This window comes from Falco naumanni, chromosome 7 (assembly GCF_017639655.2).
Source record: "Falco naumanni isolate bFalNau1 chromosome 7, bFalNau1.pat, whole genome shotgun sequence".
NCBI classification, from domain to species: Eukaryota; Metazoa; Chordata; class Aves; order Falconiformes; family Falconidae; genus Falco; species Falco naumanni.
In genome coordinates, this window is record NC_054060.1 from 40,109,039 (window position 1) to 40,136,470 (window position 27,432).

General features: G+C 34.6%; 1 protein-coding gene across 1 annotated transcript; it reads right to left on the reverse strand.

The window, feature by feature from the left end:
• Positions 1-277: 277 nt before the first annotated feature.
• AK7 (adenylate kinase 7) lies at positions 278-27,352 on the reverse strand. Its single transcript, XM_040602559.1, has 18 exons — positions 27,275-27,352; positions 26,529-26,711; positions 25,312-25,420; positions 24,236-24,330; positions 23,373-23,483; positions 19,531-19,614; positions 18,883-18,971; positions 18,257-18,347; positions 15,486-15,563; positions 14,623-14,772; positions 13,000-13,128; positions 12,553-12,694; positions 10,917-11,045; positions 9,836-9,904; positions 7,746-7,943; positions 4,188-4,408; positions 1,878-2,036; positions 278-707 (listed from the first exon to the last, which is right to left on the reverse strand). The coding sequence occupies exons 1-18, from the start codon at positions 27,350-27,352 to the stop codon at positions 669-671; spliced, it is 2,154 nt and encodes a 717-aa protein (XP_040458493.1). The 3' UTR covers positions 278-668.
• Positions 27,353-27,432: the final 80 nt, after the last annotated feature.

A 27,432-nucleotide genomic window follows, 5' to 3' on the forward strand; every position in this document is an offset into this window, starting at 1 on the left:
CAGCCACATGCTGAAAGTACAGATTCTTCAAGAATCTGGGAAAAACGTATCAAATATTGAATGGTGAAGAGAATTAAATGAGAACTACACCCATTTGTTTGACAGCAAAGAAAAAAACAGGTTTTATGACATACCTATGCTGGAAAACTTTATTAGTTAGTCTTCAGTGCAGCACAAGAAGACTATGTTGCATGACTTTCTGCATCTTGGTAGCTGGGAGGGGAAATAAGAGAGCTTGCTGCTTCTATTTATTTCCATTTTCAGTTAACACACTTTAAAAAAAAAAATTCTCAGGCTAGCTGCCTACATCTGCTACGGATCAGAACAAGAATATATTGCTTAAATAGAAAGTGTAACTGAAAAAAAAAAACAGGAAGAAAATTTTGGAGAGAGAAGATTCCTATGGTTCACAGTTTCAAACAGACATACGAAATACAGATGTGTAAATGTATTAATCTGTGCAGTAAATGTTACTTTTGTAGAAGGATAATTAAAACCCCAATACAACATAGTAATGAAGTATGAGAAATAAAAATGGAGATTACATAATAATTCTAAACAAAAATAATTTCAGAAACCTAAGTATTTTGTTTAAAAATAACATTAGGAATGAATGTTCTCCCTTTCCATTTCACAATTTCTACAGCTATTATGATTTAATGTTTATCCTATTCGATATCAGGACTGTTCTTGAAGAGATATTCTGCCTATAAATAGAAAGTTTCAGAGTTAGTTATTTTCAAGTCTCCCGTTTTAAAATTTATACAAAATAACAAAAATACAGTGGATAATTTTGCTTTAAACTAAATTGCAGAAACTAAGTGGATCTAAAATGTAATTTCTGACAGGTATGTCAGAGAAACCTCTTCCACACAAATACATCCAAATACCACCCACATCATTCTCCCTCTTGGTAGCAGTCACCCCATCTCTGTGTTGTGGCAAGAGAAGGAAGTGAGCCATTTATGAAAGTATTTGTCACTTCATGGAAAATTGTAGACTATATGCTAGGGCCTGATTTCTGGACCCAGAGAAGTAGATAATACCGATCTCTAAAAATTAGGCAGTTAGTAGGGAAGATCTCATGCTCCTGCAGCTACAGGTAGTTGTCACACATCAGTAAGCAAAAAGGTTAAAACAATTAAACGTTCCTTAGTGGGACCCAATACTGATGCTATTATTTTAAGCTTTTTCTTGGCTATAAAATATTTCTTTTCATTAAAACTGTGGTAGCTTGTTAATTTTCTTAGGATGTGCAGGAAGAACAGCGGTACAACAATAACTTCACAGCATCTGAATCCTTGTCTGAATGCAATGCTGTCCCTGCTTTCAGCCAAAAGTTGAAGTAGATAACTTTTTGAGGTCCTTTGCAACTGTAATTGCCCTATGAATATCTTACAGGATTTACTCAATTTATCTGTGTATTGTGAGGGGGATTACCAAAGAGCTTGCTTTCATTCATTGTTACAAAAATGTGTTCTGCTGTGCCTAGAGGGGCATAAGCAGGGTGGAGAGTGATGTCCCCCCTTTCTGCAGGCTTCTGTGTCACAGCAGAATTGGTAGGGTCGGTAAGATGTGCAGGGTGCATGTACCAAAGAGAAACAGATTCTACTACTGATTTTTTGTCCTATTACTGTTTAGCAAAGCTGGATTATGCCCTTACTTGATACACAGTATCAATTGATCTTGAAGAGTACTCAGTAGGTTTTTAATTTTCACATTCATTAATGCTCACTAGAATTGCAGATCTAACCATTAATTAATTGTTACCATGACAGTGACAAAAAAGAATTTAAATCCTTATGTTAACAGAGATTCCTTGGGTGTACATGAATATTCAAATATATTTAAGAAAAAAAAAATTGTAATCACCTTACCAGAAAATCAACTGGATCATCTGGCCTGATCCTACAGCATTCAGTTATCCCTTGCATAAGTGTTGGCATGACATTCTTCATTAAATAGTTTCGTAGTGGCATGGACTGAGCCTCCAATAACTCTTGTTCTTGTCTTTTCACTTCCTCCATATGTTTATTCTATAAATAATGAACAAAATCACAAAGAATAAGGTTTATAATGTCTACCAAATAGCACATGACTAAATAATAATGGTACCCTGAATTAAAAAAAAAATAGTGTTAGAAGCTGTGGACAGAACTTTAAAACTCACAACTCTGCAGGAAAAACTATGTACTATTTATTACATTTCAAGCACACGACACACTGAGGACAAAGAATTGAACACGATGACAACTGAAATAATCTCCTTAGTAAAAAAAAAAGATTTCTCCTAAAAGGGGGCTTATTCTGAAGTGTTCCGGGGCTCCTGCTTCCACAAGATACTTGGTGAAATGCTTGGAATACACTGTATTACTTTAAAAATTAGTACTATTGCAAATGCAGACAGTTTCTTGAGAGTTCTTCGAACTGGGGAGTGAGGAGAATATTTTTACTCAGAAGACAAACCCAAGTTTCTAAATAACTAAATTGTGTTGTGGTTTTTTTTGTTTATTTGTTTTGGATTTGGTTTCTTTGCTGTGTTTTGTTTCTATTTCATGTATGCTAGTTTTTGAGGGGGATGAGAGTTAAATAGACTAAAACCACCGTAAATAAAATCTCTATATACCATCTAAATTTATACCTGAATTCAGGTTAAATCAATTACAATGATTACACTCAAAAAGTAGGAGGGGTAGGGAAATAAAACTGCTGCACGTTTTTCTTTCTTCCAGTTAATAGCACTTAATAGCATGCATATTTTCAGTAGTTTTAGCCAGACCTTACTCAAAACCATTTTTATTGTCCTCTCTTCTCTCATTTTATTCATCAGTAGCATGAGTCATATATAGATACAGAAAGCCAGTGATAGTCTGAGACTGCTTTTCTAAACTCAACACAAAAACAATGTTCAGGTAAAAACAACATACCAAAATCTGGAAAATATACTTACCTTATTCACTTAATTCAGGAGTGCTAATAAATCCTGCAAGTAAGTGGTCTTTGGTCACTACTCAGAGACAGCAGCTAATCTACAGTCTCAAGGGCAAATGAATAGTCGCTTAGATTTCCTACATGTCTGCTTATTTAAAAGGATAAACTTAAGTACACATTTTATTTAAACACCTTCTTTAGCTTTAAATAATGCAATTTGCTCTTGGAAGTTAGATGGTCTTGGATTGAATATAGCTAAAAATGTGTTAACTACCCTTACTGATATTTTAGACAAGCTTGCAGTGAGTACAAAATGCTATTTAACGTTGAATGAGGCTGTAAATAAGCATAGAGATAACAAAACATATTTACGATCCAACATCAGAGCAATGCAAATGCTTCATTAAAAGTCAGTAATTTCTGTGTATTATTTCCCCAAAGATGTTTATGGGCCTTCAAATGTAAGAAAAGAATTTCACTGTGAAACGATTAGTTTGGGTTTAAATAGCTCTAAAGACAATGGAACTGCCTTCTGGTGAAACAACCTGACTTTGGGTGTGAACAAGAACATTATTACAGCATGCATTTCACATTCTTTCCTTAAAATGTTCTTAGGTGTGGCAAAGTAAATAGGGAAAAAGCAACTTGTGCAAATCCTGTGATGTCGAGTAGCCTAAATACCAAGTACTTATTCGAGTATTAGCACTAAAAAAGCATCCTTCAGACTGCATCAAATAGTTCTCTGCAGTGAGGACTCAGCTCTCAAAGGTGTTTCTCTTGCAGGCTCAGAAACCTTTCTGCGATGCATACTGGAATATTGACCAGTGTTGAGTTAAAAATCTTGTTTGAAAGGCATGATAATTAAGACTTGGTGAGCTGCTTAGAAGTAAAGTGAGCGAAATGCAAAAGTCCTAGAAAAATGGTTATGGAAAATCACCATTGATCATAGTACATATTTAGGAATGGTAAAATAAAAGAGCTATGGTACAGCAAGAACAAGAAGAGTATCATGAAAGTATTTGAAAGACATAGTGATACCAACATAAAAAAAAAAAGTTATGTCTGTAATCAAATAGATACTATTCTTTAGGTTCAGCCTCAAAAAGCACTGTGAAGATACTCTAAATAAGATCTAAATAGGATATAAGGAACTAGAGAATTTATGCCGCACTTTCCAAGTGTATTTACATAGCAGATTGCTGGAAGACATATAAAACACATAAATAATGGATTCCTAAAACTATGTATTAACCTACCCACTCTTCCCAATTTGCCATCCTTTCAGCCCTCTCCTCAGCTTCTTTACGCTTTCGTTCAGCTTTTTCTTGAGCTTCTCTGACAAGGCATTCTTCAGCTGCTTTGCGTTCCAATTTCTCCTTTTCTGCATCTGTTAAACCATAATTCCGAGGTTCCCCAATTTCTTTGATGATCTCTTTTATGATAAATCTGTTCTCAGGATCTTCAAATTTTGCTACATCTTTTAAACAATACAAGAGAGAACTTTGCATGACTTTTATCAGTTATCAATGGACATTAGTAAATAACTGCAAGACCTAAAAATATATATAGTGTTCATGTTGTTTACATTTTCAAGTATAAAATGTTGTTTTCAGTTGCTTATAGATGCTAACTTTTTGCTACACGAAATTAAGCTTTATATATCTGATTTTCTTTACTAGTTTCAGCTAAAATAGTCTGTCTTTTTAAGATGATGTAAGGGAGAAAATTATTAAAATAATTTTTACAATGATTCTGTTTATCCATTTCAGCTTGCCTGGATTTCAAAACTTTAAAATTAGGTCATTCAGCTATCAGAGATGTTCCTGCCACCAATGTAATCAACTTGTCAACTTATCCAGGTGCATAAACCCATCAGCTTTTGACCCCATCTCCCCTGCAGGTTACACAATAAGTTGCTAGGATTTGGCAACAAACTGCAGTTTTCACTTACACACATTTACAAATACCCAGACCTATCTAGTTGAACTCTTACTGTGTTATATCTACAGGACCATAAAGACTGAGCAAGAACTTCTCTTTCATTCCTTCTCCATTTTAATTGCTGGAGGCTAGTTGGGTATTAAAATTGCAAAAAAGGCAGGAAAAGAAAAAACACAGAACAATGGGGACTGTCCTCAGGGCTTTCTGGGTTTTATATGCATTCAGTGTGGGGAGGCATCTGGCAGAAAGCGTATAGAAATATACACAGAAAAGAGTAAAAGTGAGTATTTCAGGTATTCAGAAAATACAGGGGTAAAGGGCTTGTTCAGTGGTAAGGGACTGGAAATTTAAAGGTACAGAAATGGATAAGGAGACCAAGCAGAGGAAGGGGAAAACCCAGAACAACTAGAACAGAGAATCTGGATGAGACTCCAATAGTCCTGACTCCACAGTCCTCTGCTTTATGGAGTTATTTTGAAAGCCATTGGCAAAGCATGCTTCCCATTTCTTTCTAATCACTAATTCAGACAGAAGACAGCTGTCCAATACTAACACCATTACTGCAAGAGTTTAAATGTTTGTGACTTGGTCTTGAAGTCCAAACTCTGCTAATAAGTTGAGGAGAAACCTACCATAATTCTACATGATAAAGTTTCTTTTACAGCTTCTCCTTCAAAAAAAAATATCAGGTATTCCATATTAAAGGAATAATACATTTTCTACTTCAAGGAGTCCTTTGTTTCTGCAATTTTAGCTACACCTGTAAATACAAAATACAGGGCAAACCCACTTCTCTAGTCATTTAGAGAACTCATACTGCTAAGAACTCTAACAACACTGAATTTGAGGTCTCAAAGACTGTATTTTTTTCTGATGGCCAAGGGAGATTACAGTGCAAATATTAAGGAAATCATAATTATCTACATTTATCCTCAAAAATAAATAACTTTTAAATATAAAATTAGGTTATCACTGTTGCTAATTGAAAGGAAAGATCACCAGAAAAGGAGTTCATAAATTAAGGTCTTTGAAGGAAATTGCTGTTACCACTTTAACATGCCTTTTTGTGGATGATCTAATATGCCTGTGTCACCACTCCCAATTTGCAGATGAGAAAAACAAGACACAATATAACTGACTTGCAGACTTCATGCAGTGAGTCATTGTAGCAAAGTAGGGTTTCCAGAATCTTGAAGCCCACTCCTTTGTACTGATCGTACTTCAGACTCAGAAAAAATAATTATCATAAAAGCAATCCATAAGGCCATATGTTACAATTTTCTAAATTTAAGGTGGAAGATAGGATTAATTTCAGTCAATATTTAACAAATCAAGCACAATTTTTTAACCATTCCCCACTAAATTCCTTCAGAATGTGACTGAGAAAGCAGTTGGCACTCTGCTTAAATCTGACATTATTTAATTCTATGGATCTGATAAACCAATTGGAACATCAACTAGAATGAAGGGGTATTGGCAGAGCTGAAGGTTGCTCACGGAAGTTATCTTTTTAATCTGTCCTTGCCATTTTACAACAGAAAGAGGTATGGTTGCATAGTTTGGTGGGTAACAATCAGCGATGTGAATATAGGTAAAGAGACTGTTCCTGAGATAAACAGGACATAAAGACAAAGCTCCTCTGAAAATGAAAATCAACACTATAAACGGAATGTTAGAATCATCTGGATGTCATTGAAGGTCATAGTTGTGATACCTCAATAATTAAAATTACTAGGCCAGTGAATTTCCTTATTTGAAATGGACTAGAGTTTAAGAGTAATCTTTGGGAATAATTCCTAGCAATATTCTATCAAGCAGTAAACACTTCATAGTCCCCAGCAAAATAAAACTTGTTCTTGCACAGTGCTACTACTTGTGTATCCAGAAGTGTGCAAGGTAAGAAAATAACCAACTGATGGCATCAGATCTTAATACTTAATGTTTCTTACATTTACATCCTGTAGCAGAATTACCTCAATTCTAAAATGATTATACTAAAACACTGTTTTTTCCACTGCTACACTTACTAACAAACTTGTGTGGTATTATTCTCAAGATAATCTCCATGACTGATATTAAATAAAAAAACCCAACAACTTACGAAATCAGTTACAACTGAGACTGTTTAACAATTAACTTCTCATAACTCATCTCAAATGGACATTCCAAATATCAGCAGTTTGATTTTAGCTGCAGGGTTTTCCCTTTGATCTGCCTTTTCTCCCCCTCCCTAAGAAGATACACCCTCCCTCATTTTTCTTAAGAATGCTGTCAACTTGATCTCACTGGTTTTGAATAATCAGATTACTATAATCTTCTCAAGATTTTCCAGTGATCACAGTTTTCTAGATAGTAAGGGCAGACAAATTTTCTCACATACAGGTATACAGCAAAACAGATTCAGTCCTAGCCTTCCACCTTTAAGATCTAATAATTTTCTTTCATGCTTCATCATTTACAGATGACCTATATATTATCATGGTTATCTGAGGATAAGTCTGAAGAAAAAATATAAGCAAATCTAATATTGAAAGTCCATGAAAATATACTATTACACCAATCTGGAAGGATGCCAGTGCAGAGGTCTGTAACCTGAATCAGAAAATTGTTTCGAACATTTAGCCTATACAAATGAACAATTAACCCCCCTGTTTTTTAAAAACAGCTAACTGTATGACAACAATTCAGAATCCTTATGACTATACAGATATTTTTGCAGGTATACAATTAAATGTTTGTTGTATATGTGTCCTTCAACATTAATTAAAAATATTTATATATGTGCACTTACTATATGATATTCTCAAATGTTACATTTGTAATAACAACAATTTTTAATTCATATTTTATAGACTAATGTTATTATTTCATACCAATAAACTGAGGATGTATTTCAAGCTCATCAAAATAGTTGAGAACTGTCTTATCATCTGTGTTTAACTCTCTGAAGAGATTCAGAGATTGCAGGAACTGGTCCTGGGTATAATGAGTTCCAGCAACAATTCTCTCTGGCAGATTTATTATTCTGTTTATAAGGAATTCATCAGATGCAGTCAATGAAATAATAAATTCTGTGAAGAAGAACACATTATCAGCACTGATCTATTGTTTTTCCTCTTTCTTACCTATTTTGCATTAATAATAACTTTTAAACCACAACTGAACATAAATAGATGTGAATTGTGTATATCTTCACAGCGAATTTAATTAGCAAATGCTTATATTCAACTTCTCCAGATGGAGCAGTCCAATAATATTGAGACATATCTGTAAAGAAGCTACATATTCAAATTTTGCCAAATTCTTCATAGCACTATCAACAAGACTATTCCTGCAATAAGCAGTACAAAAATCCTAACAGCAGCAATGCAGCACAGTTCAAATTTTCTGACAAAGCTATCGTACAACCATCACATGTAATAAGTTTAGGAGGAAAAAAAAATCTTATGAATGCAGCCAAAGCAGCAAGTAACGCTGAAAAATTTAACAACTCACTTGTTTGTCAAATCATCAAATGTTATCACTCTGTATTGTGATTTTTAATCTCACAAAGGTGTATCTGCTGAATTTTTTTTTTAAATAATCAAATAGTACATTAAAAATACTATGTCACCACATGCCACAAAAATTAGTGCCAATGTTATTTTAGTGCTATCGATACACAGTAACACCAGAAATCTTTCAAAAATCCATAAAAAACCCATCTCCTTTCTTTGCATCAAAAATCTCACATGTGTATTTTCATTAAGTTGAATCTTGCAGTATTTTATTAATTCAGCAATCAATTTGTATTTATTATATATGATTTTATACAATTTATCACAATATATGCTGATATTTCTACTAATAACATTACTCAGTACTACTGAAACCCATTAATTTAACAAAGCCAGGAAGCAAATTTCCAGACAGAGAAATCTGTAGAATCAAGCACAGACACCACCACTCCCCACCCAACAAACCTCAAAATAACCCAAAACAAACACAAGAAAGCCTTCCCAAATTAACATAAATCCTTCCTGAACCATTCTGTTTTCTAAAACAAGTTTTGTCCAAGGTTGAGAAGGTATTTTAAAAGAGATCCCATGCCTGAAGTCCTTGTTATGGGAGAAAAAGTGGTACTTCTCCAGCCCATCATAATAATTCATTCACATTTCCTCTTTTGACATGGTGGGTAAAAGTGGTTTTGTTTATGAATAACAGAAAATATTTACTTCAGAAATCATCATAAGTGGTTACAAACTTGTAGAAGCCTGCTTTTTAAATCAAACATCTGTCCCCTTCACGTAAGTGCAAGGACTGAGGAATTTTTCAGAAAGTTCTGAATTTTCTTCACTTCCACTGAAGCCAGCAAATTATAATTTACTGAAAGAAACACTAATCGTTTGAGATAGTCAACCTTTATACTATCTAACCGTACACATCTTGTAATGCAAAATATGCCAAAAGTATTGTTTGAATGTAATCAAAACTTCCAAAGAAATCAAAATAGTGAAAACACCAGGTTGAGGCCATTTCTGCATGGAGGGAAACCACTCTATTTTAATTCCCAACTTAACTGATGTATTAAAGTGAGTTTGGTAAGATCTTTCAAGTGATCATACTAGGATAAACTTATGGGGTTTTAATATGCCAAGTTCAAGAGGTCATTTTTATTCCATTAATAGCTGCTGTAATCACAACAAAGGCAGCCACTACTATTGTTATTAGCCAGCAATTGATGGCATTTTCACAAAAATAAAAAAAAAGAGAAAGAATAAAATACCCACAAACCAAACCAAAACCTTCCTTTTTGATTAACTGCTCACTTTAAAATAAGAAGGCAGCAGCATTATGTGAATTAGATATTTATTTTATGTTAAATTAAATATGAACAGATGGAATGATATTTTCAACTTCTCGTTGGTGGCAGCAGTACTTGAAAACTCCCCAGTTTATATAAAGAGAAATCTATCAAACTTACCAGGTGTGATTAATTTATCACATTTATTTATTTTGCCTTTTACTTCTTCCTCTTCATCTTCACTTTCCACTACAAAAAAATATTATTGACATTTTCATTTGAAGCAACAATATAATTATATTTGCCAAAAATGTGCCCAGTACAAACACAGGTTTATCTATTCCAATTATACTAGTTGTTGGAAATTAATCTAACCTGGACACAATTTAGAGAATTCAGTAAGTAATTCATGCTGCCAGCCATCACAGAATTCTGCCTTGGGACACTAATAGTTGTTAGCCTACACAGCAGAAGTATGCGCATGCACACACAATTTTAAGATGTGTCCAATTCTAAAACTGCTGTCCTGACCCTGGCCTCTCCTCCTGCCAAGTACATCATTCTACCAAAAACAGAGGCAAGGCTTGGAACACTGAGTAGAAATTTTTTACAGTATTACGGTTAAAATGGTTTCTGCTGCTAAGCGTCTGCTGTTCTGAATAGTCAGTAAAACTGCCTGAAGAGCATCAACTGAGCATGATTAATTTACAGCTCAGTTTATTAAACTGAAGAAGACTGTTTTCCTTCAAAACTCATGATGTAATTTACATTTGGAGATGGTCTTAATGCATTGACAGTCCTTGCTCACAATTTGAAATGTATGTCACAGAGTTCCTCTGGAGTCATAGCTAATGTAGCTGATCTAATATACCCACTCCAATCTGGCTCATAAAACATGTTGGTGCACTGGGTGGATCCCCTTATTAAGCAGCCCTTAAATATTATGAAGAAATTCTTAGAGCTTTCTTGGGTAGAGTTGACTGACACAGAACAAGCATCCTCCATATTTGTGCATTTACTCAGTACTTTGCCAGGAAAGGTAGCCTGAAAACTGTCTTGTGCTTAAATTAAATAAGGTGCATTATAATGCTTCTTACATTTTAAGCATCATGTGAAAACATCTTTGTTTCGCTCCTGCACTGCAGTCATTACAGTGCTGATGCACTTCAACTAATACGGTGCTGAGAATAGTAATGATAATGACAGTATTAGCAGCGATAAAAACAAAAGCAGCAATAAAAACAGAGGCAGCGGTACTTACAATTATAAAGATCTTCTGCCTGGTCATATGTCTCTGGGAACCCATCTAAAACATATCCCTGGTTTCTACAAGGCATAGATTTGAGCTTATCCTTCACAAATTTAACAACATACTGATCATCTAGATGGCCTAAGACACAGAGAAGGTTAATAGGTACCTAGTTTATGGAAAATAGACACTTGAAATTATTTTACTAACATCTTCATTCATTTATCAGTGAAACTTCTTTTAGACTCTAAAAAATTTATGTATTTTGAGTTACTATTTGTACAATTACATGTTGTCAGTGATCTATGGAATATAAATGTGTAGCCATAAAATAAGATGACATTTGCGCTTACAAGGATATAAATATTAGAACTTCAAAGATAGTAAACATGAAATTAGTTGGGTTTTTTTTTTAAATGCAATCAGGTGTTAATAGAAGCAGCAAAGAAATATTTATAGAAAAAACATGAGACAAAGCAATCATTTTCTATTTACAACTAACAGTAAGACTTAAAGATAGTCTGGCAGAACAAACATGAGATAGGTTTTACTAGTTTCATTTTAAGATTAATAGATTGAGATATGAAGTGGTTTATTATATTGTCCAACATTGTTGAGCAAACATGTGAGAATAAAAAGTTTGGTTTGACCTGATTTTTTATCCTTTTGCCAGGCCAAACCATTGACTCCAGTTTCCTACTTTAGTTTGCTTTGGCTTTTAAAAGTCTTGAATATTTATAAACTGTTGTAATCATAAAGATATGTTACTAATTTAAAAGGCTTTATTATTTAAAACAACAAATCAAGGCATGCAGAAGAGATGCTGCTATAGATCTCATTACGGAAGCTTCTGGCTGCGTTACAAGTCCATTGCTTTGTAGATCACAAGATCCAAATTAGGTAAATATTTAGTGACAGAATGCAGTTTAAAAGGGGTTCATACCGCATGGAAAATTTTAAGCACTAAGTCAAAACCGACATGACTTTAATCATATATAGAAGATAATTAGTACTTTTCAGTAACAGCAATTTATTGGACCTTTTTCAATCTCCAAACTTTAAAATTCTTTACAGGCTTCAGTAAATACTATTCACTTTTTAGCGATGGCCAAAATGAGGTATAAAGTACTTTAAAAAAACACACAATCTCATATGACAATGCACTAATTCTTTTTCTTACTAGAATACTTTTCTGCTTTGCAAATTTGATAAAGATATGCTTCACCCACTTTTTACTTTATATTAGATAAATTATGCTCCCTGTTCTGAGAAGAAAACATGTTGTTTTTAAAAAAATCTGGCCAAGATTCTTATGCTTCTGAGTATATCGTTGCTATTTAAATATCAACTTAATTCACTAAAAAGAATTATAGAAAATGTATGAAGAAGTAGGAAGATGGAACTTCTACAACTAAAAAAGTATCACAATATTTAAAAAACAGATCACACTTAATATGCAAGGTATATAATGTATATTGTAAAACATTGTATTCGATTTTTAAATAAGGTATATACAAATGGACAGGGCATGATTCTTGCTTTTAATAGGAAGTAAAAGTTCTAAAGCACAGATTTATTTCTTGATTTTCCATTTGCATAGGGTCACACTAGTTACCTAAATCCCATCATAGTACTTTGTATTTCCTACCTGCATTCTGCTCCATGCTTTCTCTTATTCCAGCTAATAACTTGTGTGCTGCTTCTACATTTTTACCCTGGTCCTCTTTGTTGTCTTCTCCCTCTTCTTCCACACTGTCAGAGTCCTGTTCTTTAGGAGCCACAATTTTCTCCTGACCACAACAACCAAAATATAAATAGGCTCAGAAATTCCATAGCCAAATTTCTTTTATACACAGATGTAATAAAAAAAATAGTAATTCAACAACTCATTTTACATATGCTCCTGGACAGTGAGTTACTGAGCAACCACCTTTAATCTCTAAAATCAGTTCAGTGCATCCCCCAGAGGTGATCAGTAAGTCAAAAGATATTTCCATTCTAAAATAATGGAATTCAGACTAATTTTTAAATTGTGCCAAACATTATAAACCCACAGAAATTAAAATAATAGCAATATTAGAAAACAGCAACACACCAGATTTGCTATTGTTTCAGAAATCACATCATTTATCTTAATGTGATGTAGCTTGTAGTATTTGCAGAGCTGTTCAGCAATGGTAGATTTGCCAACCCCAGGAGGACCATGAATACAAACTTTGAGAGGCTAGGGGAATAAAAAAAAAGATAAAAATGTAACATCATTCAAATAATACAGATGGTTTTATGTAAAAGGAACAATCTTTTTACCATAACTAACAGGAAATAACAAAAATAATTAAAACTGAAAATATATTTTTGTTTTATTCATTTAATTCTCACTGAATATTTCCTATATCATCCACAAGCTTTGAGTAACACAGTTACTTAATTTAAATGTACAACTTTACCACTGGAGAAAAAGCACGCTTCTATTTAATAGACCTGCAAACCAACTTATAGCGGCACTATTAGTGTTTGAATGATCAAAAGAGATGAAACACAATCCTATAGATAGGACACAGTGAATTTTGGAATGAGGTGGTAGATATTCTACTATACACATGCCAAAGCTCGATTTCCCGACTGAGGTAGAGTTGCTATCATCACAATGGTTATTTTGACCTAAAAAATTTCAGCTCCATTACAATTGCAAGATATTAGCCATTTCTCATTTCAGCCTACTTAGCCTGTGGGTGAGTAAATGTAATTAATATTCCAGTATATGCTTATTAAATATGTTATACAACAAACTCAAAATCATACATCATTAAATGCCTATCTTAATTCAGTAAATCTGATGATGCAAACTGCAAATTTAATAGTGACAGGGACAGAGTTCTAGCCAGCCTTCACTCTCCTTGCCACATGGTATGTCTATATTTTGTACCGAATTTTTTGAACTAGATGCATATGTACTCAGACGCAGGAGTTTAACCCAAACACTGATATGATAATCCTTTCAGAGGTACACAGGGACTTTTAACAAACAATCTTGAATGATAGTAGTTGTATTTTGTTTTATACCTCCTGAACTCTTGTTCAAAGTCTGAACAAGATTTAAACATGCTGAACAGCTTTATCATGCCAATAAATACTTCAATGTGTGCAACCATTTTTCTGCACCTTTCACTAACCTTGCTCATACATTTGAATGCAGAAGTTCTAAATATTAAACTAACATAGGAAACAGCAAAGTTACTCACTTCATTACAAAACAGAGCAGGGTAAAATGAAATCTACGTTGCAACTGAACATCCTGGCTCACTAAATATGACGAAGGACACAAAATACTTGCCTAACTAGAGACTATTATAAAAAAACTTAAACAAAAGATACACTTACTGTGTTCTTGCAGCAAAATATACCAGGAATGCTGTATCTGGTATACAGAAATTACTTTCAGAACAGCAGCTTCTCCATCAGGAAGCTTATTTGCATTTACAGGGTTTCAGGTTTATGCATAAAAGAAATACAATTTAATGATTTTTGTTTTAATTAATATCCCCTCTTTTTTAACTTCTTCATTTTGATTTTCAGGTTTCGTGTTCATTTATTTTGCATCTATATCAGTCTTTCATGTATTTTTACTCAAAGAAATTAAAGCTTATGTTTATATAACCATTTCTATTGGGAAAAAAAAGGAAGGTGCACTTTAAAATAGCGTAGACCAAACCATTACCAGTAATCCTCGACTTTGCTTGTATTCCTTGATGATTTGTTCAATGTTCTCCACCAGTCCTGCCTGAGCGACCCACTTAATGTTGAAAGTCTCTTTCAGAAACATAGATTCCATTCGCAGGTTCACAAACAACATATCCAAATGCATTTGCTGAAGGAGCAAAGGCTTAAGTTATGCATGTGAATATTGTTAGCTTAAACTATAGGCTAGAATGGAGGGATGAGAATAGAAAGAATTAAGGCATAGGGAAAGAAGGTTTGTGCAAAAAGCAAAACAGACATTTTAAGCTTTTTAAAAATATGAGCCTTTTCAATGTGTATTTGTACCTGAGTATTCTCATGATCTATTAGAACATGAAATGTTAAACAATTATTCTGTACAATGCAAAGGTTTCATATAATTTTGGGGAATAACCTCTTTCATAAATTTATCAAGTACCATCTTACAACTACCTGGTTATAATTTGTTTATTTTTCCTATGAACAGTTTCTCCCAGATAAATAGTTGGATACAACATAATTGTTGTATCCTATGATCATCAGCCTTAGCAGCACCTCGTTATTAAATTTTTTTCTTATTTTTATCGTTTTGTGTAGGTTCTGTTAGAGTGCTCCAGTATGCTAAGTGCAACAGTGACATCAGTGCTTTTCTAAATCAGGCTGTAACTCCTTAAAATAGTCTGTTCTATGATGGTTAAATTTCAGTTTGTTTATTTTCTAAACTTAAACTCACGGTACATATTTTTAGACATGTTTTAGAGCTATAGTTTTCTGATTAAATGAAAAAAAATAATCGTCTATTTAATGATATTATACTTTTCAGTTTACATTCTTTTCTTAAGTAAAAGGAAGAAAAGTACTGACCGTTAATTCTTTGCTCAGGAATGCATTTTCTTTTGGAATCTTCTCAATTTTTCCTGGTCCAATATTTTTACTGATACACTATCAAGAAAAAAATGCACTTACCAAAGAAGATACTTAGAAAAAATTGAACAGGATTTCTCTGGATAAAATATATACTTTACATTTTATGTTATACTACACCTGAAAAACCAGTATTCTGATTTGAAATGGACAGATCAAAGCACAATATATTAACTTTAATGTTAGTATTCAACGGCTTTGTTTTGCTATATACCACTTCCCCTCTAGCACTTGAAATTAAAAAAAAACAAAACACACACACAAAAAACCCCAAGAAACAGACAACCCAAAACCAAAGAAAAGTATTCCAAAGCTCTTAAATGTACATACAGCTTCCTACTGCTCAAGACCTATTTGGAGACCTATTTTATTTGCCAGCACTTTCTCTTCAGGTTCTTGATGTATTTGATTCTGTTAATAATCAGGAAGGGGTTTTAGATCAACACCACCAATAACTCTCCATATAACATTTTCATTTCATTGTTAGACAGAAATTGTTATTTACTCCTATAGCACTTTGAAATAATTAAAACCTCTGCTAGATTCCATAAAATCATAAACGTTTGATATAGAGCATCAGATCAAATCTACATATATTCCAGCATTCTGTCTCCAACAATGTCAATTGGTGGACACCTAAATGAAAGTAAGAATGGGAAAAGCATATGATACTCCTTCAAAATATTTTTCTAATCTTCAACTACTTTCAAGTCAAAGATTTCCTAAACTAGAAATAGCTGCTATATATTTAAGTAACTTTCAAGGTATTTCTCTCCCATGTACCTCTCCAGTCTTCCCCTGGGCTGGTACAGCTCCCTGTAGTGCCCTCTCCAGCACTCCCCCACTGGCAACTTCCCATCTCCCCAAGAACTGTTCACTTATTCCTGCCCTCTATTTCTCATTTCTAAACAAGAACATACCCACAAAAGGACCCAACCACTTTTCTTAGGGTGCCTAGCTGCTTCTAAACAGCTTTTCATGATGTGCTTCTTTGAAAGCCTCTGGGAAATTCAAGTAGACTACATCAGTTTGTTCAGCCTTACCCACATTCGCTGGTCACATTAAAGAACTTCAGGAGGTTTCCAAAGTATCTGAAAGTACTTTTTTGTAAAGTATTTATTGGGAAAATATTTTACAAAGTCACATTGACTCTTCGCAAATGGACCATATGTATCTGGATGTCCTTTAATGCATGTAATTTATTATAATGTCTAATAATGTACCTAGTTATTAGCCAATGTTATTAGGCATATTGGCCTGTAATTCCCAAAACATTTCAGGAACATCTCTTTTTACATCTGCACCACATCTATCATCCTCCAGTCTTCAAGTGCCAGGACAACGCTAAACAGCAGATTGTGTGTATGAATTTGCAATTCAGAGTTATTTCATCCTTGAGCTATTTCAGTCCTCTTCAGTAAATACCATCAGACTCTGGTGGTTTTTTAGTGTTCATTTGGTCAGTTCATTCTACAATCTTTTCTACAGTAACTTTCGTTTTATACAGATCCTCTAACAAGTTATCCACAAAGAGATCCTGAAGCATAAAGATGCCTCCAAGTTCTTACCCATCCACTAATGCAAAGCATCTCTGCTATGGCCTTGTCTGCTCTGAGTGCTCCTTTTATACCATAATCATCAATTTGACCTAGAGATTTTCTGTCAGGCTTTTTGTTTTTTAATTTCTAGAAAAAAATATATTCATTCTAAGTCTTTCCTAATAGTTGATCTTCAAGTATTTTACACCGACACTGCCAGATTTCATGATCTTTTCTATTCTATTTTCTTCACCTGGACATAACCATAACTTTTTGAAGTCTCTCATCTTATTTTCCTCAACCTATAGTTTAACCATGCTAATTTTAATTTTCTCTTTCCTAAACTTTTCTTAATAAGTAGCACACAAGGGCCTATATGGCTAAAAATGTAAGTTTCAATAGTTTCTACACTTCTCCTATAAGTATTTAGTATTTTAAATGTCTTTTGTGTTCATTTTTATATAACGCTCTTTCTTATGGTTGACCATGGCTGCAAATGTTATTTTGACCTTTGGTTTTTCCATAGGAATGTTGACTAATTGCATTATGGTCACTTACATACAATGGATCTTCAACTATTAACTTTTCAGTGAGACCCTGGATAATTACCTGAACCAAAACAAAGGCTGCATCTTCTTGTGAGCTCCCTAACACACTCTTCCATGAAACACTCTTTGACACAACCAAAAAATATTGGGCTGTTATGTTTGGTCCTTAAGTAACATCTGCTCAATTGACATGAGCAAGTCTCCTATTATATTGCATTTGTTGACTCTCACTACCAGTGTGCAGTTCAACAGTGTCATCCAGACTATTTCTAGACTTAATTTCAAAATGCTTGGAAAAACGAGATACCTTCCTACAAAATGAAGGGAAAAATATCTTTACGATTTTGAGTGTCTAATTACAGTACTCTGAACCCCATAACAATTCACCAGAACCTTCTTAAGTAAAATTTCTAAAGTTAATGGTAATACTGCAAAGGTTCTGCAAAATCAGGTCCAAGTAATGTATTTTGTTCAAAGGACAGGACTCTTGGAGGATTTAAAAAAAAAATTCTATGTAATTTAGCACACAAGACACTTCAGAAAGACCAATGAACTTCTACTTCAGTAAAACTTATAGTTTTTAAAACCTTAAAGATATCTGGAAAAAAAATATCAAATCTCTTACCTTTATTAATTCTTGAAGAGTGTGCATAGATGCATCTACTGCAAGTATGTAGTGAGTCCTTGGCCTATGGTCTGCTACATTTTGTAACACTCTGAAACACGGCAAGTACAGTCAGGGCCAGTAGTTAGATAAACATACTGGGCTTTCATTGTCAAATGCATTTCAGAAACAGTACAGAGTTTGTAAAATTTGGCAGAACTTTTCACACCATGACATTTTCATATATATTTTCCTTAATAAAGAAGCACAGCTAGATGTTTTATTTGGAAAGAAGTTCAAAGGATAAAATGCAACACTTGTAGAAGATACTAACTTAGCCTACTGTAGAGTCCACGATCCATTTCCAGTTCTGTGCAAGTTAACTGGTATCACACTCTAGATTGAGCATTGCTAGACATTTCTTAAAAGCATAACACCAGTGAAACAGTCAGATAAGGTTTCCAGAAAGCATATCTGGTACTAAAGAAATGGAAGTCTCTGAATCAGTAAAAAGGGTCAAAGAGTGTTCCTAAACCCACCCATCCCCACCCACCCAAATTTAAAAGCCTCAGTACTCGCTAGTAGATATGGATTTGTTATCTAGCTAGGTATATATTATTGTTCAGGGGATATATTTTTTTACTTACGCTGCTAAATCAAGAATATGAATGGTTGGAATAAAATTGTTTCCATCTCCAAAAACAGGTATTGCAGGACTCTCACTAAGCCAACCTATCTGAAAATACAGAGAATAAAGTGAGGAGAAAAAGGTTACTTTTAACTAGAGCTAAAAAATGGTGCATTTGTTTACTAGGCAAATTTATATATTCAGTTGCTTGGATGATTAATGGAACTGCAATAAAGGAAACAATTCTTGAGAAATACTGACTGCAGCCTACTAAAACAAGAAACTTTTTTTTTAAAAAAGAATATTCTTTGATCTTGACAAATGTTATTTTGTATCCCAAACAAAAGAAATGCTTGGGAAAAAAGGGAACATAATGTTGAGAAGACCGACATTTTTCCTGATTCCATTGATATGACAGGTAAGTTCTCACTGTAAAGTACATATGGAAATACTGCTCAAAAACTATGGAAAAAAAATAAAATACACATAGAGTCAAAAAAGTGGAAAACACTTCCACTGTAGCTAAAACATTTCGAAGGGATCAGATAACCAGTCTTGTTCACAAAAGCATTAAGCTTATGGCACCAAATCTACTAAAAACGCATTCGATTTCATGTGGTTTGCCCCTAGAAATGAAATGACCCTTCAAAAATAGTTGGATGTCTACCTTAAAAAAGTAGTGCAAGACTCCTTCCTCAGCTCCATATTGAAGTCCTGAGGCAACAACATAAGTTGAAAATTTATGTTTGTTCTGTGAAGTAAAATCAACAAGAACGTTTTTATAAAACTATGGTACTGCAAATGGCATACTAGCTTACCCTGAAACTTGAGTACTTGTGTACTAAATATACAACGTGTGTAAATTATATCACTTCACATTTGTAGTGAGACCAATTGTTGCATATCCTGTAGTTTCATAAGTCATATTGCTAATATTTCCTTCCAAAAAAGCATCGCTCAATCAGAATTACATGTCTACATATGAACTAAAATTCTAAAAAAAAAATTAAGAATTAAAAAATTTGGAAGTTATGTAGATCAATTAAATGAACAGGATAACTCATGTGTCTGCGTTCTGTTTTCAAGAAAAATAACTCTGAAATTCATTTAAGCTATCACGTTTAATTGCACTATGTTTGCATGTGATTGCCTAAAGAAGTGGGAAATGCTGTGTATAATGATTTTACTGTTGCTTTACTTTCATTTTAATAGACAATTAAAAAAAATTGAAACTCTGTGAACTATCTAAGTGTTTTCCTAACCACACACCAGGATCAACCCATATTTTTTGCTGACCATTATTGCATAGTGCCATAAATTTGCCTGTCCTGCTTGCCTGTTCATGTATAATGTCACTGCTTGTATCAGTGTTGAGGATGGCTATAAAGAGAAAAAAACATTTTTTCAAAAACCATCTTTAAGGAGAAAAACTTTCAAGAAAATCTTTTATATTAGGACCAGTCACTTTGAAATTTTTTAAAGTGAAACAAATATTTGAAATAATTCTTATGTTGTAAAGATCGTAGACATTCTATATCTACTAATACTATGTAAATGAGCCTGCATTTAGGGAATAAATGTCCAGGTTTGGGATCTACTTTTTTTTTTGGGGGGGGGGAGGGGGGAGGGATGGGGAAGGCATCTTTCGTTATCATCTTTACAATATTTCAGAAACATAAAATGAAGAACATTGTTAGCCAATGATTATATAATCAAAGCATCATATAAAGGGATGACAAGTTACAACATCAGTGTATTGTATGGCTGTTTACAAAATAAAATTTTGCAATAAAATCTATCGCAACTCAGTTGAATGCAACAACTTGTTAGTAATCACGAGAAACATTAAAATTAGAAGACATTACTGATAGCAGAAAAGCTCCCACACTTAGGCTGACTTGGGAAATACCATGATAAAAAACTGCGTGTACCCTAAAAGCAGCCAGCTCCTGGGATTGTGCTGGACAGACTGCAAACATGCTGCAGGAGAACACATGCTGTAATTTCCATCTCCCAGCAGGAAAAACCCAGCTCTTGTGAAAGCACAGGAGGTGCTATTTCTCTTTTTCCCTAAGAAGAATGTAACAAACAGGATTTTCTTCCATTCACTTTACAATAGCTTCTACAGTAGCCACTTGAGGAGACAAACTACAGTTCAGCACTGCGTGCTATACTTCACTGAAATACAAACCTCTGAAACAGGTTCAAGACCTCTAAAAATATCTATTTAGTAAGAAGGTACTACTTGAGACGACTTGGATAGAATTTATTCAAAAAGTAAGGCAAGTATTAGGCCAGCTCCAGTTACACACTGCATATTATTCACGGGTAAAGACCTTCAAGTTCCTGTGTAATATTCATTAGAGCCACTAGATGTCACGTTCTAGCTGTTGCAGTCAGCTCTAGCCTTCGATTGTTCTGTTTGCTTGCTTCCTTGGTTTTTTTTTTTTTTGGTTTTTTTTTGGCTTTTTAATTTAATTCTAATAAAATGCTTGAAGTGGGAAACAGGTCTAAATTATTCAGGAATTGTAATGCCACTGGCAACAGGGCTGGGAGGTGAAGTCTGTAGTAGACAGATGTTTCTCCAAGGATTCTGAATTTGGCAGGACCTGAGAGTGAGCAACTTCTGAGAAAAGCTACACAACCCGAATGCCCTGCCACAAAGGTAAAGGTAAAAAACTGCTAGGGTAAAAAGCAGAGACTTCTAGCTCACAGCTTGTTGAAATTCAAGCAAAATATGGGTGACAGGTACACTAACTTGGAGGTGACATCTTGCTTTAAGCAAGAACAGCCATTAAATTGGACTCTGAACAGTTACCAAGGCGAAGAGACCCTCCTATTGGTGCAAGATCTCTGCGTGACTGACACAGCTGCTGAATCCTAGTATCCCCTGCTGAGCTCTTTGCAGGCAGTGGTAACACTGTCATTTCTTTCACAGATAGCACATTCCCTCGATGCCACTGAATTTAAAAATGAATAAGAACAGTAATCCAGAAGTCTCCAGCCACCACAGGAAGTTAATGTATCTGCTGGGAAGAACAGATGCTTTGCATCCTTTCTGTTCCAAGGTGCTGACAGGAACTAGACAGGGGTAATAATACCTGTTGATGCTGCCCCTGGAGTTCTGGAGGAAAAGGACTCCTTTTGAAAGGCCTGCAAGAGGCATGTGTTGAAAATACTCAAGTTGTTTTATCATGTACTGCTGGACATTCAAGCCTGGCAAACATTTAGAAGCTAATTATATTAATTCCTTTGTTACATAGTGACTCAGTGCTTTGGACTAGTCAGAAAAATTAAGTCAATAGTTCGTCTGGGTGTTAGTAGTAGCAGAAGTTATTGCAAGGTTTCGTGGACACTGTTTACAGTCTCCATGTTTCTGACATCACAAGTATGAAAGTTATTCCATAGTCTTATAGCTCCATGTTAGTACAGTAAAAATAAGAACAATTACCACTGATTTTTCAAGCTGTAAACCAAATTTTACTAGCATTCTGTACTATTAAACCGATATTAGAATAGAATGTAATTTCTAGTACTATTTTCTCAGCAAGGCATAAGATGAGAAGTGTAAAGGTTTTTCCCCCTCCATAATTAGCCTGATAAATTTCTGCAATTACACTGTATTTATTATGGGAGACAGCTAATGCACAAAGAATGACCAAATGATACCTTCATCATACAATGTATTTGTCCTCCAGTTCTCTTTCCTAACCTCCACAGTACCCCATCACTAATGACAAGAGCACCAATCTTCCTGAGCTGTGAAGCACCATCTGAGACGCTGTTGGTATTTATTTAGTAATAGCTCTTAAATACAAAGACAGGCATGGTCTATTCTCTAGTAAATTTAATAGCCTAATCATGTTGAAACAAACAAAGCTGAAGGAAGTGATTTTAAAACACAGATAAAGTGATAACATATTCTAGTTATTCTGGGTCAGCTTTATGGCCAGTTATTCTGGGTCAGCTTTATGGCCATGATTTTAAAGTGGATTATAGTGTGGAATGGAAGTCAATAAGCCCTCTGCTTCAAAAGTACAAACTATCCAGGAACATGCTAGGTGTGGCCAGAACATCTATGTATTTAAAATATTAACATAGCTTGCTATAATTGAAAAATGCTGCTTTACTGTAAAGCTACACTAATATCCCTTTCCCCTACAGGCTTTCATCCTTAAGCTTCTCCCCACACAGGCCCCAGCTTAATTCTCTCTGATACAACCAATGAAACATTATTATTTTTTCAATAAGACAAGCATTTATCTCATTCACTACCTAAGGAAAAAGGATAGATTTTAGGATTTGTATTATGTAGACACTTACGTTTCAAAAGGCATTATAGTCTTCTCTATACTTGATAATTTATTAGTAATTGATATTGTCCCTATCTATCAAGAGAGTAACACACTCCTAAAATTTATTCAGATTGTTGGTAATTTCCATTACTAAGGAGATGCTCTAAGTAAGAAGACCAAACAACCTATGTTTATAAAACAGTTCTTTACATACAGTTTTCCCAAGTTTGAGAATGAGTTTTTCAGCATTTATGTGTTCCACAAAGTTAGGATGAGATTTTCTTCTGCGATAATCTTCATCAGTAAAAGGAATATTAGGATCTTCCTATGAAGGGAAAAATGTGACTGTTATACATATCTTAAAACATAACAATTTTTAAAGGCTTAGGTGATTAAAATAAGTTCTTAAAAATATTTTTTAATCTGTTTTAACTTTGTTTTCAGTTGAAATTCTTAAAATTTTTGATGCTGATACTTGAGGTTCAGTATTTTGAAACTGTCAATGTTCAATTTTCACAGTAAAAGACTTTAACTACTTTTTACATTAAAAAACCCATTAGTTTTTATATATAGTATTACAGAATCTTGAAAAACTCTATTTCTGTAACACTAAATTTGAGAACTGCAATATCATACACATATGTACAAAAAGCATCCCACCTGGTTCCTGACAATACCTAACACATATAAAGATCTATCTATTATCTTTCTATACACTGATTTAAATATGTATTTCGTTAAATAAGTAGTAAATGTGGAATTTTTTTTGTAACTGAAGAACAGCGCATATTGTGGTTAGCATAGGTCTTCTTGTCCAAGCAGTGCCTACTGTGTGCCTATATCACTGTAACCCAGTGCCTAAACTTCTCTGTCCAGTGGAATAAATTTAACAATATTGGCAGTAAGTAGTGGTCCATGGTGAAAATATCATGAGAAAAACCACACTTCTGACACTAACTTTATTAGCTATTCTGAAGTATATATGAAGCATGAAATACTTTAACTGAATTTAATGAGTATTTTCCATTAAATGAAAATATTCAGTTAAAAAGAAATTAATGTTTTCGTATTACTTACAGGGTCAGGGGGTTTGCTTTTTGCCCAGCTCATTATTGTTGAAATGAGGATGAATATCTTTGGTGTTGCAAAATACTCTATTTCTGTATGTAGAGCTGTTAAATGAAAGCAAAGGATTTGATTGATTCTAAACTGTGTTACTCAAACTGTATTTTTGCTTTTATATAAAGGTCCTATATAGCCATTTACACCATAATGTTCTATGTGATATGTATTTTTAAGCAAAAGTCTTTATTTAGGTTGCTATAAAATAAAGATAATAAATCAGGAAAGAAAACAAATAGACAAACAATAGTAATAAAGAGTCAGATTATTGGGAATCAACAATCTTCACAGAATTACATATCATAGAGGGAAGAAAAGTAACAATCTATACTAGGAAATGATTGATCTTTATTTAGACTGCTGAGATACTGAAAGAAAATAAAAGAGTGGGGTTTTTTTTCATTATTTAAACAAAATCTATAGCATTGCAGAAAAGCTTCCTTAATTTAGAGCAAAATAACTAAATGTGGGTTTTGTAACTTATGATGTCCAAGTATTTATACTATAAAGTATAATTTGGTTCAACTATCATATAAAGAAAAATATTGCACTGTCAACATAAAAAGATTCCAGATTCCTATTAGAATTTGGATATAACAGTCAGGAGAAACTTTCAGAAAGACTGTTGGCAGTACTTTTTATTGGACTTTTTAGTCAAAAGATATTTAAAATAATTATATAAAATATTGAAACATTGTTTGAATATCACAGGAGCAAATTTTCTACCCACTTCCTAATGCAAATAGATAAGACGATGGTTGATAGTTATTTAGGGAAATAACTGCCTACACAGATATGTCATTTAAAGTATTGGACCATTCCATGACAGCTCCTCTACCTTATAAATGCTAAAGTACATTCCATGGTTCCTTGCTAATTAATTGAACAATTCTTGCAACATTTCTCCATTAAATAACCCAGTTTTGTATCATAGTAAATGATAAATCCCATATAATTTCATTATGAATTTATGGTAAATTTTGATGGATGTATAGCAACCACTTTTCAGTCCAGTTGACAGCTATACTAACCAGAAGCAGCCCATGTTGCTTCCTCAATTTGATTTGCATCTTCAGTGATATTATATAAAACTATCTCACACTCAAGCAAGTGACTTAAGAGCTCTTTTCGAGAATAAACCTGAGAAAAAAGAAGTTAGAATCTGTCATTTAAAAAAGAAAAAAGAAGAAAACAAATATCCAAAATTAATTTTAAGATTTAACTTTCTGATAGAATGTAGTTTTCTAACACTAGGATGTTAGAATAATTCATAAGACATATCAAACTTTATCTGTCAGATACAAGTAAGATGATGAAATGTAAATGAAATGCTGAAACTTCTAATTTACAGTACGCATTAATATAGTTCAAAAAGATGTACAATTTTTAGTGGTGTTTTAGGTTTCATATTTTCAGTGCAATTGTGAGTATCAAAAAATATGACTTTTATAGGTATTTCAAACAAGGATCACTTGGCAGAATGGAGAAAACAAAATAATATCCATTGGCTTGCAAAATAGCATCCTGTCATTTTTTTTTAAATGCAGCTTGTCTGCATCACTTGAGCATGTCCAACAAACACTTTGGGCAAGAGCAGTGGTTAAGATTAAATACCACCAGCCATAATTTTCTGATTGAACAGCTCAGCTGTATAGATGTTTAAATCAAAATTTTCAAATGTTTGAAGACATTCTGGATAATCAATTTGAGACAAAGGTAATTTTAGTTTCAGAAAACTAAATCAAGCAATAAGAAATCACATTCTTAAAAGCAAGCCTCCTTTAGTTAACTGAACTCTGGACATTATACAAAAAAGTAGGTATTCAGAACAAATGGCTGCTAGCGAAAGCTGTGATTTCAGTAATAGTTGATAAGGGGTACACTGACTTTGATTCCAGCACCACAATCTTTAAAATGCAGATAAAAGACACAGAGGAGACGAGGTTCTTGAGGTGTGTGTTTTGAGAGAAAAACCAAAGCAGTCCTGTGGAACATCAGGATAGATGATGTCCTGTCCATAACCATCCTTTTAAAAAAAACTAGTTTGAGTCTGAGTTCCTTCCTTCTACTCTTTGCTGTATCAGGCCTAGCAGGGTCACAGCAGTGTGCAAGAAGCAGGAGGAATAAAATATACATACACAGCTTCCAGCAGTAAGAAAAGACCACTTAATCAACGCAGGCCATTTTACATGACTTGCAATATTACCAATATTCTCTAATGTCAATCTGAAATAAGACTCTTACTTACTGTATAAGTTTCCTCTGCAAAATATGGTTTAGTACTCCCTGGTTTAGAAAGGCTACCCACTATTTGGTAGACTCCTTCCTTTGGCCTAACAGAAACTTCAGCAGCTGAATTATTTTCATCCTCCTCCTCCTCATTTTCTCCTATGTTTTCAAGCGATGCCCCAACAACACATCCGGATAAATACTGCAATATACAAAGACACACATTTGTATGCAAGTATATATTGAACGCTACACAGCTTCTCATGATCTTGGGAAGACGCTAACTCTGACTAGCCCTGATCCCACCATAGGTAATGTAGCTCAGAACACGGCTTTCCAACGGGAAAACGTTAGAGACTCCTCAACCTTAGCTGTAATGTTTTGTCTCGACTTCTGGCCTGTGCCTCAGAGCCGAAGGTGTCGGTGAGTCCCTGAGGCCACCTCGATGTAAGCGGGCCCCTGTCGGGCAGGTGTTACCTCAACGAGACGTTACACCTCCCCACACTCATCACCTGCGGCCCGAGGTCTCCCGACCGGCTTTATCCACACCTCCTGCTCCTCTCATTCTTATTCCGTCTTATCTTAACCCCTTCGTGCCCTCAGTCCGTCTCCTCAGCAGCTAGCTTAGGTCACCTCAGCTACCCGGCTCCCTGCCGCGCCGCCGGCCGCGGGTAGGGCGGGCGGACGGGCGGTGGCGCCTCAGGCAGCGACCGCCGAGGAAGAAGCCGCGACCGCGGGCAGCTGCGGGCCGCCCCTCGCCGTCACCTCGCCGATGCCGCGGCCGCAGTAAGAGTCGAGGTGGTTGAGGAAGACCCGGCAGTTCGGCGCCGGTCCCGCCGCCATCGCCACAGCCTGCACCGGGGACGCGGCCCGTTGCTACGCGACGCAGCGGGCGCTGAGGGCGGCGCGGCCTCCCCTCCCCT

Coding starts and splice junctions, on each gene's coding strand:
- AK7 (XM_040602559.1), bottom strand. CDS start 27,352: ATGGCGGCGGGACCGGCGCCGAACTGCCGGGTCTTCCTCAACCACCTC. Junction 13,129..14,622: donor AGCAAAGTCGAGGATTACTG/GTAATGGTTTGG, acceptor TTATTCCCCTAG/CCTCTCAAAGTTTGTATTCA. Junction 9,905..10,916: donor GGCAGAAGATCTTTATAATT/GTAAGTACCGCT, acceptor ATTTTTTTGTAG/TGGAAAGTGAAGATGAAGAG.